Below are 19,694 nucleotides of genomic sequence, written 5' to 3' on the forward strand. Positions count from 1 at the left end.
ACTGAGTTTTGTTGGATCATTGAACAAAACTGTTTGCAGTCTCACTGTTTGAAAGTCCCCTCTATATGCTTTAATTTTGTAACTTCAACAACTATTTCTAAGATGACAATATGTAATTAACTAGTGATTTCCTACTGTTTATTTTTTCTGAAGTTCTGTATAACTTGTACCCTTTTTCTGTTTTTTTTTTTTTTCTTTTTTCTCCTTAAATAAAAAAAAAAAAAAAAAAAAAAAAAAGCCAGCACTTTCCTTTGCATTGGTCTGGAAATGTTTCAGTCTATTCACATGGTACTTCTCAACCAACACTAATCAGCCAGAAAGTATTTGTTTTCAACTATATAAGCAGAAAAATCACTTAAAACAATTGTTTTTACTCTGCTCAAATGATGACATACTGTACTACTGCCTCAGAAACTACATTAACGAAGCATCAACAACTTACAGATAAACATTTTAATTGGTTAAATATATTATTTTCAAGATTTTTTTGAAATTGCATTTGTACTGTATTTATCAACAGCCAAAGGCAATAAAAAAGTTTAAAACCAAGAATGTTCTGACATTACTGTGACAGAAACTACTATGTTAAGTAATATACACTGCTCCCAAGAACAATATTTTTTGAAGATAATTCACCTTAAATGTGCAAGGACAAATCCGTAATCAAAGGCTGGAAGAAATATATATTAATGCCTGCTTTTTAAAAGTTTATTTTACATTTTAAATACAGTATTTTTCTCGTTTAAAAAAAAGCCAGGAAGTGCCTAACTCTGAGTTTTCTATACCACATGTAGATGAGCACTGTGGGCCAGGCTAACAAGCGCTCCGGATGTAACAGTGTGGACATGGAGACTACTTCTCAATCAAAATTTAAAAACACAAATTGAGCTCTGCTCAGGAGAAAGATAATCCAGTTTTCCGAACAACCAAAAGGGAATGAAGTTAGATACATACAAAACCAGGTATTAAAAAAATAAATTCAGCACACAAAAAACTCAAACAGCTGGTATGTAGTGAACTATACTGTAGCTAACCATGGAATACCTCCTGTAAGAAGTGTTTTATGATTTCAAATTTTAAGTCTAAATCTTTCAGTACAATATGTAACAATGACACTAAGTGTTGTCATTTTCTATCTATACCACCCTCCCTTCTTAAAAGAAGAATCTCTAGACATCACTTACATGAATTTGAAGCAATTAATCCATATTTGTTTTCATTAAGAAAAAGATGTAACTTTTCCCATGACTAGAGACATAAAATACAGATTAAAGCTATAAAATGTAAGCATGAGTATAAGCATTTCCAATTCTACTAAGTCCAACTGGAATCATGTAGGGTTTTGCCTTGTTAACAAATGAAAAGAAAATGGACTGTCTCTGGCAGTGAATTCCATATTAGTATAATGTTACTCCCCAAACACTGAATTATTTTTAAATAAGTTTATGTACTTTAACTCATTAAGTATCAGTTTGAGTTCACAAAATTCCAAATTCTATACTTTGTGTAGAAAAGTTTCAATGTGAGATGCTCTATAAAGCCAAATCATAACAAAAATTAGTTGGTTTTGTTTTGGTACAGGTGGCATGATACCAAATGAAAAGGTCTGAAAGCTGTGAAGAAGGGTGTCTGAGGTGTTTTTTATTTTTATTATTATTATTATTTTTGTACCAGGGATCGAACTCATATGAGGTGTTTTTTATACTCTGTCACTTTACCTATCTATTGGACCTGAATATTCTAAATTTATCTCAGAAAATAATTCTCTGTAATATAACTCTGAATTAAACATAAACAGGTGCACCTAAAATAAAAATAATCTGCATCACTCAGGGAATTCAAATTAAAGCAATTTCTTTTTGTACTATAATCTGTGAGGTCTTCTGTTTTTAAGTTGTAATAATGGTGACCTTCAATCAAAGCCAGCTGCCTCTGATGTAGAATATTCACATAAGCACTTCCAATTAGAGGGCACTGTAACTACAGGCTCCAATAAAGTACAAGGAGCAGGCAGCAACAGCATATTTTGTTTTGAGGACTCTGAATTTTAACATACAGATCATATAACTTTAGCATCCACTAGTACTTCTGCTGGTCAGCACCCCAGGGCTAGATGAGTTTGAGGAATCCTACTCAACACCAAAGTATTAATGCTAACAGTTTCAAGGAAATCCTGATTCCCAACAAGAGTTCACAAACCATCAGACTAAAATCTTTCAGGTAAACATTGACTCCAACGTTCCACAAAAGTAAAGACTAAATGCCATCTTCTGCCCAACCCTAGATTCCAGGTATGGTAACAATTTTATCTAGTATAATAGACTCTGTAGTAGACTGATTTGGACCTCCACAAAGAGTAGGAGTTGTCAAACTTGAGGAGGTAGACTCCTCTCCCTGGATACTGGTGGCTGCCAGCATATACTTCCTCGTGACAGTCCCGTCGATACACAGGCACAATCTCATCCAGCAGAGGTTTGTTGGCATTCTTTTTGGCTTTCTCTTCACAAGTGATGTTTTCTGCAAGAAAGAATACAGACAAGTAAAAGAACAGGTTTGGAAAAATCACCTTTGTGGGGCTGGGGATTTAGCTCAGTGGCGTAAGCGCCTGCCTTGCAAGCAGGCAGTCGTGAGTTCGATCCCTGGTACCGATAAAAATGAAAAAGACAAAAAAAAAAAAAAAAAAAGAAAAAGAAAAATCACCTTTGTATTGAGCAATTAAACTCTGGTCTTCCTTTATAACTGTTCTTACTAGGAACTGTCCCAAAGCTTCTATTACTTATGTGGCTACGAGTGCGTACCACACATTCATTCATCCATACCTACCCACTGCAAGGGAACTGACTTAGTGAACATCTGGCAGTGGCAGCAGCCTGCCTCTCAGCCTTCTCTGTCTTACCAATGTTCCTATTACTGGGCCCCATTTTCCCTCTCCATCTCCATTCGATTCCTAATTCCTTTCCAATAGAAAGTATCTCGCTCATCTGAGTAAGACCAAGCAAAACACTGTTCTGATCTCCTCTTCTAAAACATGTGTCTCCCCTCCCCTCCTTCTACCTATTTAGGAATGAGAAATGGTAGCTTATGATGCCTATTACTTTTTGTCTATCTTAAATGTGTAAGAGTAAAATTTTAAAAACCACAGTAGAGAGGCATTCAGAGACTCCCTACAGATGCAATTATTGCCACTAAGCCTTCTAAGCACAGAGATGATCCAAGTGGCAACAAACAAACAAACAAACAAAAATACTAGCTCTGATCACAAGCTGTCTGAATTATCAGTTTTCTGAGCCATAATGATAAAAACTTACGAAAAGAAAAATACCTCCAAAACCTACAGAAATAAGAAAATTATGCCACCTAAAATCTCCGTTCAATGTATTAAATATGAACATCCTGTCAAGGAAAACAGGGAAAGGAAATATTCCATATAGAATACAAATAATTCAGGTTTATGACACCAGAGAGTGAGTTTTAGGGATATGAGTTAATTGAGTGATACTTATCAATAACCACTATCATGAACTCAATGCAAAGAAAGTCTTGAGAAATGCTTCATAGCTACACAAACTGATTATGAATAAACTACAACATGGTGTTCTACACTAGATCCTGGAACATAGGTAAAAACTAAAGAATTTGAATATGAACTTCAGATAGTAATAATGTTTTAATATTGGTTCATTAGTTAAGATGAATGTACCATAGTACATGGTAAGAAATTAATAACAGGATATACCAGTGTTCTTTGTACCACATTTAAATTTTCCAAAAATTATTCGATAAAGTTTATTTTTGGTCAAGTATGGTAGTACACACCCCTAATTCTAGCACTCGGGAGGTTAAAAGGCAGCAGGATCATTGTGAGTTCACGACCAGCCTGGGCTACAAAGTGAGTTCAAGGGCAGCCTGAACTCATAGTGAGACCCTGTCTCAAAAAAAAAAAAAAGAAAGAAAGAAAAACAAAATTTATTTTTTCAGGTGTGGTGGCATACACCTATAATCCCAGCAATCGGGAGGCAGAGGCAGGAAAACCATTATGAGTTCAAAGCTAGCCTGGGCTAACACAGTGAGTTCAAGACCAGACTGATTTAGAGGGAGGCCTTTTCTCATAAAGAAAAGTGATAGTTTATTTTTTAAAAAGGTAGATGACACTCATATAAAGATAAGCCCAAAATCAAATCATGCAAACTCTGAATTCTCCTTCTACCTGAAAGCAAGCCACAGGGAAGCCCCATAAAATGCACATTATCCACAGTAGCCTTCTAGGGCAGAAGCACTAATGTCCTGGAGCTTACAAGTAAGATTTGGGAACTAGGAGTCTAGATGGGATACAGTTATATGCACTCCTAGAGGAACAGTCTTTGGGAGCATTATGTTCCTGTTAATATAAGGGTTTAACTGGATTAGATTTACTGGCTAATTTAGGATTAGGAATGGCATAAAGGCAGGTCATGTCGTCTTTCCTAGAAGGGACACAGTACATCAGAGTTAAAGTCAAGACATTAAGGTTCTCACCTCTAAAATCCACCTCAGCCAATTTAGCACATTTTCAGTATCAATAACCCAAAGACTACCATCAGCTGAGGGCTGAGACTACGTAGTAGGAAGCAACCTTCTTCAAAAACATCTCTAGCAGGGAAGATAGGAAAATTATACTATCTCAACTGATTTCTAAAGAGAGGATTTTTTTGTATGTTTCTATTTTGTAGGGGGGTTGTCATCCATTCTCTGCCCACCTTCTACCCAGTACTGAGGACTGAACCCAGAGCTACATCTTCAGTCCTTTTTGCTTTGAGACAAGGTCTTGCTAAATTATTCAGGCTGGCCTCAAACTTGTAATCCTTCTGCCTCAGTCTCCTCGCAGCTGGGATTAGAGGTGTGCACCCCTGGGCCCACTATGTGCTGTTCTTCTTGTTTTGTTTTGCGATTCCAGGGATAGAATCCAGGGCTTTGCAAATCCAAAGCAAAAGTTTTACCACTGAGTGACACTCCTAGCCCAGAAATTCTTATGTTACCCACAAAGCTCTTTCTCATGAACTGCCCAGAGCTAACATGCTGCCAAAGGACACCTGAGAAAATGGCCATGCACCCAACTAGCCATCAGCTCGGGGACACCTCACTTCTTCCTTTTTGTATTTTTTCTTTTCTCTTGGTAGGATTTGTAGGCAATGTTTTTCCTTGCTCACAGCATTTAGGAATAAAGATTGCTGAAAACAAAATGCCATGTAACACATAGAAGTGCATGCTTCTGTATTTACCAGCTAAAATGTGCACTTGTGGGTGAGGAGTCTTTTTTTTTTTTTGGTCTTTTTTGTTTTTTTATTGGTACCAGGGATTGAACACACGACCGCCTGCTTGCAAGGCAGGCGCTTATGCCGCTGAGCTAAATCCCCAGGCCCTGGTGAGGAGTCTTCTGATCTCCTTCTGGAGTGAGTCACAGTGAAAGCCTACTGGGGTTCCTGGGACACTTATGGCATAAATGTCTTGAAGCTGAAAACCTCTCTGATTAGTATTAAACATTAAGGGCTGGGTATGGTGGCACTCAAGAAAGCTCATGTAGGAGGATGAGGAGTTCAAGGCCAACCTGGACCTTACATCATGACCCTTTCTCTAAATAAAAAAAAAATTCAGTGTTAAACTGAATATTATATTTAATTTCAAGAAAATGCTTATGGTGTATCTGCTGTGTGTGTTTCCATACATGACTCAGGGTCCCAGAGCAGCATGGTACAATAATACGATTCAACACCTGTCAATCTTCAGAGCTCACTCAACTTTTATGCCTATTCATATACTTTCAAGCTAGAGAGAAACTAGGGAGTAGGAAGCATGGTGCACATGCCTGTGATCCCCGGCTGAGGCAGGAGGACGGCTATGAGTTTAAGGCCAGCCTGAACTACATAGCGAGACCTGTCTCAAAAACTCAAAAAAGAAAAATAAATTTACCCTCTCTTCATGAACAAGCACTCTGTCATCGGGTCACCAGAAAGGCCACTTAGTCCCAAGGAATGAGACATGGTGCCTTCCCATTCTGGGGCTGAGTCCTCATCCCACAACACTTCGAGTGAATGCTTATTAGGCATGGGCACAATTTCAAGCTCTCACTTTTCTCACCCACAGAATCAAGGAACACTTCCTCAATAAACATGCTTTATAGCCTATTTCCTAGACTGAGACAGTTTAGACTATCCTTTAAAACATCTGATTTAACTATATGAAAATTACACTCTAGAGAAGAACAACTGAAAAATTTTAGGTGGGATGTTATAGTAAATTTTTCAATTTACATTAAAAGCTTTTGAAAAATGACCTAACAAACAATCAGAAACATAAATTTAAATAAAGTACAGGATTGAGAGAAATCCTCACTTCTGTCTTTAAAAATTCCCAGTTATTCAGAAATTTGAGGCAGAAGAATTGCCTGAGTTCAAGTGTTCAGGACCAGACTAGGCAATACAGTGACCTTCTGTCAAAAAAAAAAAAAATCTGAGTGAGCCTACATAGTTGACTTTTCAACATACAAGGCTGGAAGTAAAATAGTATCTGGAATGTAGTGAAACAGAACAGTTGTGGTGGCACACACTTGTAATCCCAGCACTGAGGAAGCTGAGACAGGAGGATCACAAGTTTGAGGCTCCACAGTGACTCCACAGACTAAATAGCAACACCTTTGTCTCAAAAACTTAAAAACCAAAACCGAAAGTCAACCAATCAATGACAAAAATTAAAGAAGTGAAACAGCAAATTACCAAATAGATTTTCTTGACATTTACAAAGATTTATGCTCAGACCACAGTTCCCTAAGGAGGTTGGCCACCTGCAGACTTTTCAGTTGAAACAGCTATTGTGGCTCATATCTAGATGTCCCCCAGCTTCACACACTCTTGGTGGGGGCTTCTGGAGGTAACTGGATCACAGGTGTGTGACACTGATAGGGTTATGGCAGGGTGTGATGTTGGGAGGTGAAGCCTGGTGAGAAAAGGGAGTCATTGTGGGTGTGCCCGTGGAAGGCTGTAACTCCCTTCCTCTTTTCTTAAGCATTCACTGCTTCCTCCCTGTCCTGCCGTAGACTGTTTATCCTCTGCTAGGCCCATCTGGCATGCCTCCCTGCTTGGAGCCAGATGACAAAAGACTGAAGCCTCTCCTTCTTTAACTTTTGAGTGTTAGCATTTTGTCTCAGCAATAAGAAAGTAACTGAGACAGTTGCCTAATGAAACAATTGTTCCCTGTCCATGAAGTGTTAATCAGAAAGTATATGGCTGGTTAACATTTGAACTATGTACCATTTTTGCTAATATACAACCCAAAAGCTCCCGAACACAGACCAATGGTTCTACCTTCCTCCTCCTCGTCATCATCACTGGACTCGCTGACATGCACACTGACAGCAGTGTTTGGAGAATCTGTCCATTCAAAGTACACCCCAAACCCAATGTCATAATTGTCTGTAGCAAATTCCCAAAAGAGGTAAGATCCTTCTTCGTGGGTGGGGACTCGAACAGTGACCACTTCTCCTCGACCCACTGTAATCACAGAGTCTGCATCCTGCCGAATCTTCTCTTTAAAGTCTTTGATCTGGGGACGGGTCCACATGGATGGAGCTGCTATGACTGGAAGAGATTCTAAAGGCAAACAAGAATTACAAAAGCTGAAGAAAAAAATCCTCCACCCTGTACACATCAATGTTTGCTACCTGCCCGGTGCATGCAGGCACCAAGGAGAGAGGGAATTGATAAGGCTCTAAATGGAGATCTCTCTCTTGGTTACTACATTTAACAAGGTCATGTGAATTTTATACTACTACAAATAAGAAATGGAATCCACAATTTTGACAATGAATTTTTTTTTTTGGTAGAGGGATCAAATCATGATCTCACACTTGCCAGGCAGGCACTTGTGCTGCTGAGCTATATTATATTCCTGGTCCTTTTGACAGTAATTTTTTTAAATAATCAACTACATATAGGGATTTAAGAATGATCTTGAAAACTTCAGAGCTAGGAAAATATTCCAGCAAGGAAGAGAGAGATTTTAAACTTGCAATAAAGGTCTGGACCTTGCAATAAAGGCTTGATTTCAGTTTATCTGTTGAAAAATAGTGTTGACCTCAAAGTGTCTCAAAATTCTAGGGTCTTTTGTTTGTCTGTTTTATTTGTCTTTTCGAGACAGAATTTCACTATGCAGTTCAGGTTGGCCTTGACCTCACTTTGTGGCCCAGGCTGGCCTCAAAATCACAGTGATCCTACTGCCTCTGCCTCTCCACTTCCTGAGTAATGGAATTATAGGCATGCACCACCATGCCAGGCCAGGGGGTCTTTTCTAATGGAGTTCAAAGAAACAGAAAAATCTGGACAACATTAGAACCAGTGGGGACTGAGGAAAGAGGTATGGTCTTATTATTGAGCAGTATCTATGTGTAATGGTCTACTTAGCATGTTCCCCAAAGTTAAGTCATAGAACCTCTGACAAAAGATTTCCTCTTTAAAACACTGCTAAAAATTGTTCATAAGAAAAAAAGAGAAGTCATAAATTAAGGATTTCAAGGACTTTTCTAACGCTATTTCCTGTTACTGGCTCTAAAAATCCAGGGAAGATCTCTGAAACCAGGTTTCTTATGAGTCACTCCACCATCTCTAATCATTGTCACTGAAATGTACTGTTCTCTGAACTCCTACTCTTGCTCCAGCTCTGTCTTAGCTCAAACATCCCCTTTCTCAAGAAAGTTTTGACCTCTCTGAGATCACATTAAATGATCTTATAATTATAGGACCCCTCTCTCCACTATACTACTTCACAGCAACAACTTACATCTTACATGCATTGCTCTTCCTCATTACTGTATTCCCAGAGCTCAGAAAATCTTCAAGCACATGCTGAATAAATGAATGAATTACCCATGGAAAGTGAGCAGAGCTTCAGAAATGCTTGGTTACTGTATGGGGCAATATGATACTTCAGTGTCAAAGTATGCCGTAATAGTGTATTGTAGCCAGCTTTCAGGATGGCCCCAGAGATCCTCTTGTATGGCTCTCACACCTTATGAGGTTTCCACCCTCAGTACCATGGATCAGCTTAGAAAATAGTGGAATGGCTGATGATTACTTCCAAAGTCAGGGCCTAAAAGCACTGTCGCCTTCGCCTGATTCTCTTTAGGGTAATGTGCTCTCAGGGATGCCAACCACTTTGTGTTGAGACTCATACAGTCCCATGAAGAGGCTTCGCAGGCAAGAAACACCTTCTGTCAACATCCTGCACCAACCTGACTGCCAACAGGGTACAGAACACTTTGGAAGCAAGTCCTCTAGTGCTAGTCACACCTTCAGATGACCACACTGCCAGTCAACATCTGGACTGCAACCTCACAACAGACCCTAACCAGTACCATTCAGTTTAGCAGTTTTGAATACCTGACCCACAGAAACCAGTTTACATTAGTAATGTATACTGTCATGGAAAGAATAAAGTTTGTGAACTAAGAGAGAGACAGACAGATGAAAGATATGTTTTGCCCTAAGAGTGCCCAAAAGACATCTGATTTGCTGTTCTAAACTAAGCTAAGGCTCACCATAAGTATCAGATTCCAACTTAAGAGATTAAGTGTCCTCACTCTCAAATACTTAACAGTTCTCACAAGCTAGTCACAAGAGCTTCTGACATCTGCTTTTCATGGGATCTGAGTTACAACACCTGAATGAGTGAACACATACACCAAATCATACCTTTTGGTCCATTCTCCAGGACTTCTTCTGCAGCTTCTGGCTCAAGTTCCTTTTCACAATTGTCTGTATGGGTTTTGGCCTGTCCATTAACTGACACTTTATCACTTGTGACAACTGCATTCACTTTTGATGAAGTAGGCAAAGAAGCCCCAGCCACTGTTACATCTTGTTGTTTCTGTAATGCTGCCTACAAATCAAGAAAAAGTAGAGACACACTGAGCAGGAAGGCTAACAAATGAGATTCTTGCCCTGGAGTGCATTCTGACCTGCTTTTGTCCAAAACTACCTGCTCCAAAAACTACTAATAAACATTTACCAGTTTTTATTCTATCTACAGTGAATTCTAATATTAGTTAAAATGATGAAAATTAATGTGGACAAAAAATAACCAAAGTGCCAAGGATACAGCTCAGCAGCATGGCACCTGCCTGACAAGTGCAAAGTTGTAAGTTTGGTTCCCAGTACCAAAAAAGAAAAAAACCAAAAAACTGAAGGTGGATATGGTGATGCATGCTGAGGCTGAGGCAGGAGGAAAACAAGTTTGAGCCCAGCTAGGGCAACTTGGTGAGGTTCTGCTTCCTTAAAAAAAAAAAAAAAAAAAAAAAAAAACAACTAAAACTGGAGATGCTGCTCAGTGTGAAAACCCTGGGCTCAATCCAAGAACAGCAACAAAACTAACTGAAGAGCCCATTTCCATGATTTGACAATCACTAGAAAAAAACTAACCAGGAAAAATTATAGAACACAGAAATAACCCCAAATAAAACCACTAAATTTATGGCAAAATCTGAATAGAATAACATGTCTTAAATTCAAAGAAGAAGGAGCTGGGGATTTAGCTCAGTGACATAAGTGCCTGCCTTGCAAGTGTGTGGTCATGAGTTTGATCCCCGGTACTGGTAAAAAAAGAAAAAAAAATTTCAAAGAAGAAAATTTTCTTGATAAAACTCAGTCATATTAAAAAACAATTGCATAAAACTTGACTTAGGAAAGTTATACAAACACTGTATAAACAAATGGTTACAGAAAAAAACATTCACAAGGACAAAAGCTGTAACTGGTAAAATCTGACACAGACCCTATAAGTAATCAACAAATCACAGATAAAGGGCCAGGGACATAGCTCAGTGGTAGAGCACCTGCGTAGTGTATATGAGGCCCTGGGTTCAATCCTCAGCACTGGAAAAAAGCAAAACAAAAACTTTTTATTCAGACAAAAATATAATTGCAATAAAATTTATTTAATTTGTTTTGTGTTGCCAGGGATAGAACTCAGGATTTCATATTAGCCTAAGCAGGTACTCTATCACTAAGCTATAGCTGTAGACCATAACTAAATTTAAAACTATACATCACACACACACACAAAAAATTATACATCACATTTTTTAAAAAAATTGATCAAAGGCCGTGGAGGTACATGCCTATAATCCTACCACTTGGGAGGCTGAAGCAGGAGGATCACAGCAAATTCAAGCCCAGTGTAGGCTACATAGTGATTTCAAAGCTAGTCTGAACTACAATGAGATCCTGTCTCAAAAACCAAACCAGAGTTGGGTGTGGTAGCTCATGCCTGTAATCCCAGTACTCAGGAGGCTGAGGCAGGAGGACCATTTCAAGTTCGAGACCAGCCTGGGCTACAAAGTGAACTCAAGGCCAGCCTGAATTGCATAGAGACATCCTGTCTCAAAACAAACAAACAAACAAAAACCCAAACCAAACCAAACCTAAGAATTACACAGGTTTATAAGATGCAACTGACATTATACAAAACTGTGATTAAAAATGTATGTTATGTAAGCAGGGTGTAGTATTCATTCAGGCTGGGTATGGTGGCACATACTTGCAAAAGCAAGAGGATCACAGATTTGATTCTTGCCTGGGCAACTTAGTTTCCTAACAAGACTGTCGGAACATAAAAAAATTTTAAAATAGCTGGGGATGTAGCTAAGTGGTGTAACAACCCCACACACAGACAAAAAAGTGTGTATTCACAAATACTAAATCAAAATGCTCTCTCAATTAAATGTGAAAAATTATCTTTAATCCAAGGGACAGCTACTTGGGGACATTCCTCTTCTACTTCAAGATGAACAGACATTAATACTACTTAAAATACAAAACACTACCTACTAAGTAACCTTTGAATTACAACATACATGTAGAAAAGGGCACAAATCATACAGGTTGATCAGTTTTCACAAATCTGACATACATTCATATAATCAACATCCAAGTTAAGGCCTTATCTGCTTCCCAGAACCCTACCAGGTACCTCTTTTCCAGATATCCTCTCCCCACCAAGCAACTATTCTGACACCATATAGATAAGCCTTACTGTTTTCAAACTTTATATAAATTGACACAAGGTTCATGTTACAGGACCACAAGTAACTGTGCTTTGTTGTTGGCACTGCTCTAAGACACTCCACTGTGAAAACATAAAATTTAGCTATTTTACCATTGAATATGTAGGCACATAAGTAACCTTTTAAATTAAAACTTTAAGTCACAAGTTAGCCTATGTTCACTGTAGTTATCTATCTATCTATCTACCCACCTTTTAACTCCAAGTTTAAAGATGATGCAGTTTGTATCTCTGTGCACAAGTTTCATATTAATCTGTTACTTACAAGCCACTACTATCACTTCTGTCACTATTTAAAGGAAGAGCAATACCTCTCTGCTGCTAGCACAGGACAGTAACGTACTTAGGACTTTAAAACACCTCCCAAAGTGTAGATTCTAATTTTTAAGTTCATTTTATAGAAAGAGTACCAACCACTAGAAAAACCACTCATAAAACCAAAACAAGTAAGTATGCTCAGAACTCTGTATGACAGGAAAGAGAACAAAAGCATCTTGCTGATGATCAATTAGCTGAGTTCAAATGGTCCTTCTCCACAAAGCCTTGCCTGAATTGCCAGCAGAATGAGCCATATCACTTCTCTGGGCTCTCACTGCCATTTGTATGTATCTATTACATACAACAGACTGTAATTACTTATTTTCTATACTTTGAGAAGTTTAAAAAGCACAAAAAGGTATAAGAACAATGTAACAAAAAGCCAGTTCATTAAATTATACTCCCAAATTAACGAGTGTTCCTATTTTGTAATTCTGCCTAAAAATTAATAGGGGTGAAGTTCCCTTTGTTTGCTTCCCCTCCTGGAAAATTCACTGGTAATTTTTACAAAACAGCTTAGATTGCAATGAACTAAAACCCTCTTTCTAAAGCTGAATTCCAAGGTTGTCTATGATTATCTATTCCCAGACTCAATTGACGGGAATAAAGTATATCTGATCATTCTAATCTCAATTGTGACTTTCCAACACTACTTCAAAGATTCTTGGATTTAGCTTTTAGGTTGATTTTCTCCTCATTAAGTGACAACCTATAAATAGGACTATTTATATAAGCTATCCTAAGAAAAAATTATCTCAAGACTATTAAAGACAACAGGAAAAAGGGAAGCAATGCACTGAAGTAGAAACGGGCCATAGAAGACAGAAAAGAATCCCTCCAAAGTATCTTGAATGAATTCTGGGTTAGTCATCTTTTTCCTCCTCTTGTGGATTACATAAAACCTGCAGAGCTTCTAGTTTCTCACCGATATATATTCAAGGAATTTCAAGATCTTGGGGAAAACAACACAGATTATGTCACATAATAAGAAATGTAACTATTTTCTTCACTCTGGTTTTTTGATAGGTGGTAACTATTTTCCAAGTGAAAACAAGTCACATTTAGCACATTTAAGTTTAAGGAGGTATTTTATGTTTCTAACAATGTAAAAACAATGTAAAATCACTATGTTGCCGTGTCAAAATAGGTTCACAGACTAGACTCCTAGTCCCACATTCTCTCACCTAAATTACCTTTCCTTAACCAAAGCACGGTATTTTGTTATAGAAGTTGGACATGAATGTACTGTTCTAAGAAATAGCCTGTGGGCTAACGAGCAGAGTTCTCCGTGAAAAGCTGCCCACCCAACTGACAATGCTTTGCCTGCAGGATGTCTCTGAACTAAGGCTGGTTACCCTGGTCCTCATGGTTCCAGGACTACCAACTTCTGCCTAAGAGATCACCTGGAAGCTATTTTATACCTTCGAAGCTAACTAATACAAAATTCATTGGCAATTGTTAAAAGAAAAAAAGGGTTCCAATGAAATGGAAAACCCTCTCTAAGGCTGAGTTCTGGGGTTGGCTATCATACCTGTTGCTGTGCAAGCTGGACTTGATACAACTGCTGCATATATTGCTGATAGTGCTGCTCTTGCAACTGGCGGATGAGAATCTGCTGCTGTTCGTAGTTCCCTGGATACTGTTGGGCTGCATACTGCTGGAACTGCACGGCAGTCTGGGAGTTTAAAGCTGCCATTATCTGCTGCCTAAAAACATTAAAAAATATACACTAGTCTGACTATAGGAGATTGTGCATGACAAAATAAAATTTCCTTATTATTTTATAGTTTGTCACTCTTAACCATGACTAAGCTAGCAACATATATCAATCAGCATGTGTCCCAAGGTCCTACAAGAAAGATTTAGGAAAATAAATCAATTCTAATTGGTTTTTTGTTTTGTTTTTGCTTTGAGACAGGTCTCGCTAGGTAGCCCAGGCTGCTCTCAAACTTTTGATCCTACTGGCTGAGCTTCTGAGGTGCTGGTATTACAGGTATGTGCCACCACACTCAGCAGGCCTTTTAATTTTTTACTCTTCCAAGGCAAATTTGGGATGGAGTAATAAGTACACCATTATCACCATCATCAAAATTACTATATGTCACACAGTGTTCAAAGTACATATATGCGCTAGCCCAAATGGGTCTCACAATAATCACATAAGGTTGCTTAATAAGTTGCCCAACAGTCTAGCACTGGCAGATGCCAAAGCCAGGATTCAAATCCAGACAGTCTGGCTCAGGGATTACTAATTCATCACCACACTGTAAAACAATGGATTGTCATGTGAAACAGAGACGTGGTACTGGACTACTGGCTATGGCTCCCCTTCCTAAATACATGAAAAACAGGAAAAGGCAGAATAGCTGAAAGATACTAAAGTAACCATGGTAAAGTTAAATAAAGCCAGTGGAAAATCTGCAGCACTTAATTTAAAGTTCCCCTACTAAAGGGGAAACATTGAAAATAGTATCTGGGTCCAGAAGTAATAACTTCTATGAAACTATTACAATGCTTCCATTTTCTTTCGCATGAAAATCACATGCTTCATAACTCACTTTTGTGATCACTTAACAGAGACCTCAAAGCTATCTATTAAATAAAAACCAGATAAACAGATAACAAAGCAAATGCTCAAATTCATGTATAGAGCATGACCCAGGGCCCTTTTAGGACACCCCACCCTAAAAAAAGCAGCATTTGTAATCTCTCTTCAAAGCAGAATGAAGGCTTCAATCAGTTTGAAGTTAGCACTGAAGATTTTTCTGAGAAACAATTAGAAGTTACATTGCCTGGTTTAACCTCTATACCATATCACCCTACAACCCTCAGCCTTCTTTCTCACAGTGCTGAGTCGGTATCAACCACTACTTCTTTGCACCTATCGCTCCCTTTGGAATTTGTTTTTTGGTACTAGGAATCGAACTTGGACCTTGCGCTTGCCAGGTAGGCGCTGTGCCACTGAGCTAAATCCCTAGTCCCTATGGCTCCCTTTTGAAGAATTAATCCCTTTTAAGATAGTTGCTCTCACAGCCTTACTATGCAATAGTTTCAGCCTCCAAGGCCCATACTAGGGTTCAGGGATTGAAACTTTGCAGACACAGACTGTGCCGACTAGATTCTCTATCCTCAAAATTTTTAACTGGATCTCAGATTTCAGCCTGCTTCTGTCAGACACATGGAAAAATAAATCACATTAAAAAAAATCCAAGCTGAGATATCCTTGTACACATCAATGCAGAGACCACCACTTGGCAGATACCAGGAAGAACACAAGCAGAGAGACAAGCTGGGAAGGAAAGATGAGATCACGTACATGTAGAGACAGACAGAGCAGCCATGAAAGCCAGTCCTGTTTCTAGTCCTTGGGTTCTGCACATTAACCCCAAATTCTCCCAATACTTTCCTTTGATAACAGATCACTGATAAAAATAAAAAGTAGCTAATACTAGTCTACCTCCCAGTCATACAAATCACAGAAATATTCTAAGGAACATAATGGTAAAAACAGAGGCGGCATCAGCACCAGGCAGCTCACTTCTTGGTTGCAAATGTAAGCTGGCACAGGCTTACTTTTGTTGCTCCAGCCGGAGCCGCTCTTCTTCTGCTCGCCTCCTCTCCTCTTCCTCCCGCTTCAGCCTTTCCTCTTCTTCTCGCCTACGCATCTCTTCCTCCTTTAGCAGACGTTCTCTTTCCTCCTCTTCACGTCGTCTTCGCTCCTCCTCTTCCTTCCTGCAAGGTAAATAGCAGAGAATGGACTCTACACAGTGACTCTTTTTTAAAAATGATTTCCATTTCATTTCCAATGGAAAGTAACATAATCATTTCAGAGAACAATGTGACAATCTCTATCTAGTCTGAAACACAACTGTGCATGGGGTCAATATCTATAATCCCAGTATTCAGGAGGAACAAGCAGGAGGACTAGGAGAGTTCAAGGCTGGACTGAGCTACAAGGCAAGACCTTAATGTTAAAACAAAGAACTGAAGTGCATGTACTTCACCAACAGAAACTTATCATATGAATCCCAGCACTTGGAAGGCTGAGGGTCACAATGAGTTCATGACCAGTCTGGGCTACCTAAGCAAGTTCAAGGCCAACCTGCACTATATAGCAAGACCTTGTCTCAAAAACAAGAAAAAAAGAAAAGAGAGAGAAACTTACCATATGGAATCAATCTTGAAATACTTAAGATCACATCACAATAATTATTGACAGGGGCAATAGGGGCAGGAATTGGCTCAGTGGTAAAGTGCTTTCCGTGAATGCACAAGGCACTAGGTTCTATCCCTAGCACCATACACACACACAGAAGTCTATGTTCAGCCAGTACAGAGACTGCCTACCATATACCACCACATCCTTGAGTCTTGGCAGGGGGTTGGAAAGCACTCAGCAAAGGTGTTAAAAATGCAAATGTACCTAATGTAGCCATTAAGAAAGCATAGAACTATGCAACCTAGTATGTAAAGATTAACGTTTCGTGAAGCATGGGCAGGCAACACAGAAAAAGGTCTAGAAGGATATACTCTAAATTTGTCAGTTATTATTTATGCAAAAAAGAATGAAAGCAAAAGAAAGATGGGAAGGGAAAATTTCAATGTGTTCGTTGTATTTTGTCAGAAATAGGAAAATAATATATACTGTTTGAAAAACACTCACGTTTGTATTATTTTTGAAATTTTAAAAATTTTGTAAGTTTCTAATTTTAAAAAAAGATGCTTGACACATGCCTGTAATCCTGGCACTGGGGAGGCTGAGCTACATAGCAAAGAAAGAAAGAGAAATGTAACTAGACTTCCAAGCACAGCCTTTATCCAGCTCTAGCCCATCCCTAAAAGCTCCTTTCCAAAGAAAACAGACTATATCACACTAGAAATAGACATCTTACTTCGTCCACCACGATGCAGAGAGCACTCTCCCACAAGATACCAACTGTACCCCACCCTGAGGAGGATCTGGGCTCCTCCCTGTGCTGCCCTCAGTGCCTGTAAATGATTAACAAGGATAACTGCCATGGGCAGGGCTCAAAATACAGCAACAGCCTGAGGACTTTAATGCAGGGCAGGAGCCCTAAAAGTGGAGCTCAGGTTCCAGGTTCAGTCAAGTTCAGTCTTAAAAGCCTTAACAGAGGTCTTTAGGGCTGGGAATATAGCTCAGCAGCAAGCCACCTGCCTGGCAAGCACCAGGCCCTGAGTTAAATTTCTGGTTCCAGGAAAAAGAAAGAGCCCTTTACAAATGACAGAAGTATAGTTTCAAAAGGAAAAATACAGTTTTACATATTAAGATGAAATGTAACTTTGGACAATACTTAATTAAAACAAATATTTGAATTATCACTAAAATAACTTAAAAGGCTATATATAATATATATGTCCAATTACATTACAGCCAGACCTCATGGATTCCAAACAAAGACAACAGCATGTAAGTCAAAATCTATATTCCATCCTTCTGAGAATCAAATTTTTTCCTCTGAATTAAAAAAAGTTATTTTGGACAAATATTTTCTGAAAATATATTTGAGCTATTTACCATCCTCTTAAACAGGAGTTAAACTCTAGCTGGCACTGTGTCTCTTGCTAACCCAGGTCAGAACTACAAGCACAAAAACTGCACTGTAACAATGTTGCAGCAACCCTTGACTACATTTGAGGTAGCTTTTGGTCTGCAGGCAAGCTTTCATTATTCCTGCATCCATCTTCCATGGTTTCTACCTTCTTCCTCACTCTCAGGTTATTTTCAGCCTATTATTTTCAATCAAGAGTAAGATAGGAAAATAGAAAATCGACTGTTTCTGAAGTATAATCTGAGGGAAAATTGGTTTCATTGTGTGATTTTAATTATCTAGAATTTTAAAAATTCAGTCATTAAAAATATAACTACCACATAAAAAAGGTGTTAACCATAATTTTAATTCACAACTACAACAGGGAATCCCTAAACAGCACATTCAGCAGCTCCTGCTCCACACTCTAAAAATAATTAACAAGGCACCGGGGCCAACATGTATGCGTAAGGCGCTACCACACAGCACAAGTGCAAACCACTGAGGGAGAATATGCCGGAAGCTCAAGGGGGACAGCAACAAGGGCATGTCAGACCCACGGACAGGGAGGAGGGGCAGGCTGAGCTACAGAGAAACTCATCTGACACAAGTGTTCTCCCCGCTCAAACTTGTAACGCAAACACCTACTCATCTCTGCCACTAGAAGTGAGGAGTGAAGGTAAGACCCAACCTGCACAGACTCTGCATAAAGCAGCAAAAGTGCTCCTTGCCTTCAAACATCACCTTTTTTTCTCTTGTTCTTCTTTCTCTATTTTGTGGGACGTAACATACGTTGAAAAGAGATGACAACATCTATTTAAGAGCTTGACAAACTGCACCATGGCATCCTCTTTAGACATGCTTCCCAGGGCTGCCCATTCTTTCCTGTAAGGAACAATAAGAAAAGTTATCTCTTCTTCTTAACAGAATGAGAACCTGATTTAATTTAAACCTGAATATAAACATTCTCAAACTATAACCAAAGTGAAGAATGACTCTACTATCAAGCAAAAGGCTCATTAATTTCAAGTTTCTTTCTTTTATCCCTAAGACAGGGTCTCTCTATGTAGTTCAAGCTGGTCATGAACTCACTATGTTCAGGCTGTCCCTGAACTTGTGGCAATTCTCCTGCCTTGTCCTCCCAAGTGCTGCGCTTACACGTGTATATCACCATGCCTGGATCAAGTTCCAACAAACATATACTAACTCTTTAGGTTAGATTGTGTCACACATAATCCAAAACTTCACTATATTGCTGGTGATTCCTACACAGCAAAAAAGGCACTAATGTTCTGTTTTCCTTACATCAGATTTTTTTTTTTTAGGTACTGGAATGAAACTCAGGACTTTGCGCTTGCCAGGCAGACACTGTGCCACTGCCTATTCCCCCAGCCCCATATCAGATTTTATCTTTAATTGAACAAAATACTCCACATATTCTCTTCTGGCACAATTCCATGTTTCAGTAAGGGAATCCATTACTACATATTTGAAATGGTTGTTTTTAAATATTTTTTAAGAAGAATCAAATGAAACTGTATTCGTCCTATGTTCTTAATCAGATGAGTACATAAATATCACCATAGTATTTAGCCACAGTCTCTCCAAGCCAAAGCCAAATAAACCTTTCAGTTCTTAAGAGTCAGGCACGGTGGTGGCATGCCTGTAATCCCAAGTACTGAAGAGGCTAAGGCAGAAACACCACAAGGTCACTCTGGCTACATAGTGATTTCAAGGCCA

General features: G+C 38.8%; 1 protein-coding gene across 3 annotated transcripts in view; it reads right to left on the bottom strand.

Annotated features, from left to right (window-relative positions):
* Positions 1 to 694: 694 nt before the first annotated feature.
* Acbd3 (acyl-CoA binding domain containing 3) overlaps positions 695 to 19,694 on the bottom strand; it is a 39,049-nt gene continuing 20,049 nt past the window's right edge. Inside the window, exons 3-8 of one of the 3 annotated variants that reach the window (XM_063239407.1) lie at positions 18,699 to 18,839; positions 15,979 to 16,137; positions 13,937 to 14,111; positions 9,720 to 9,906; positions 7,326 to 7,622; positions 695 to 2,517 (exon numbers count right to left, since the gene is read on the bottom strand). In XM_063239407.1, coding sequence (XP_063095477.1) covers positions 2,306 to 2,517; positions 7,326 to 7,622; positions 9,720 to 9,906; positions 13,937 to 14,111; positions 15,979 to 16,137; positions 18,699 to 18,839 — 1,171 coding nt within the window. In that variant the 3' untranslated portion in view covers positions 695 to 2,305. The remainder of the gene's footprint in view (positions 2,518 to 7,325; positions 7,623 to 9,719; positions 9,907 to 13,936; positions 14,112 to 15,978; positions 16,138 to 18,698; positions 18,840 to 19,694) is intronic. The other 2 variants (XM_003462364.5, XM_013143549.3) reach the window with 2 other exon arrangements.

This window comes from Cavia porcellus, unplaced genomic scaffold (assembly GCF_034190915.1).
Source record: "Cavia porcellus strain 051 isolate PalLab524CR breed Dunkin Hartley unplaced genomic scaffold, mCavPor4.1 scaffold_28, whole genome shotgun sequence".
NCBI lineage: Eukaryota > Metazoa > Chordata > Mammalia > Rodentia > Caviidae > Cavia > Cavia porcellus.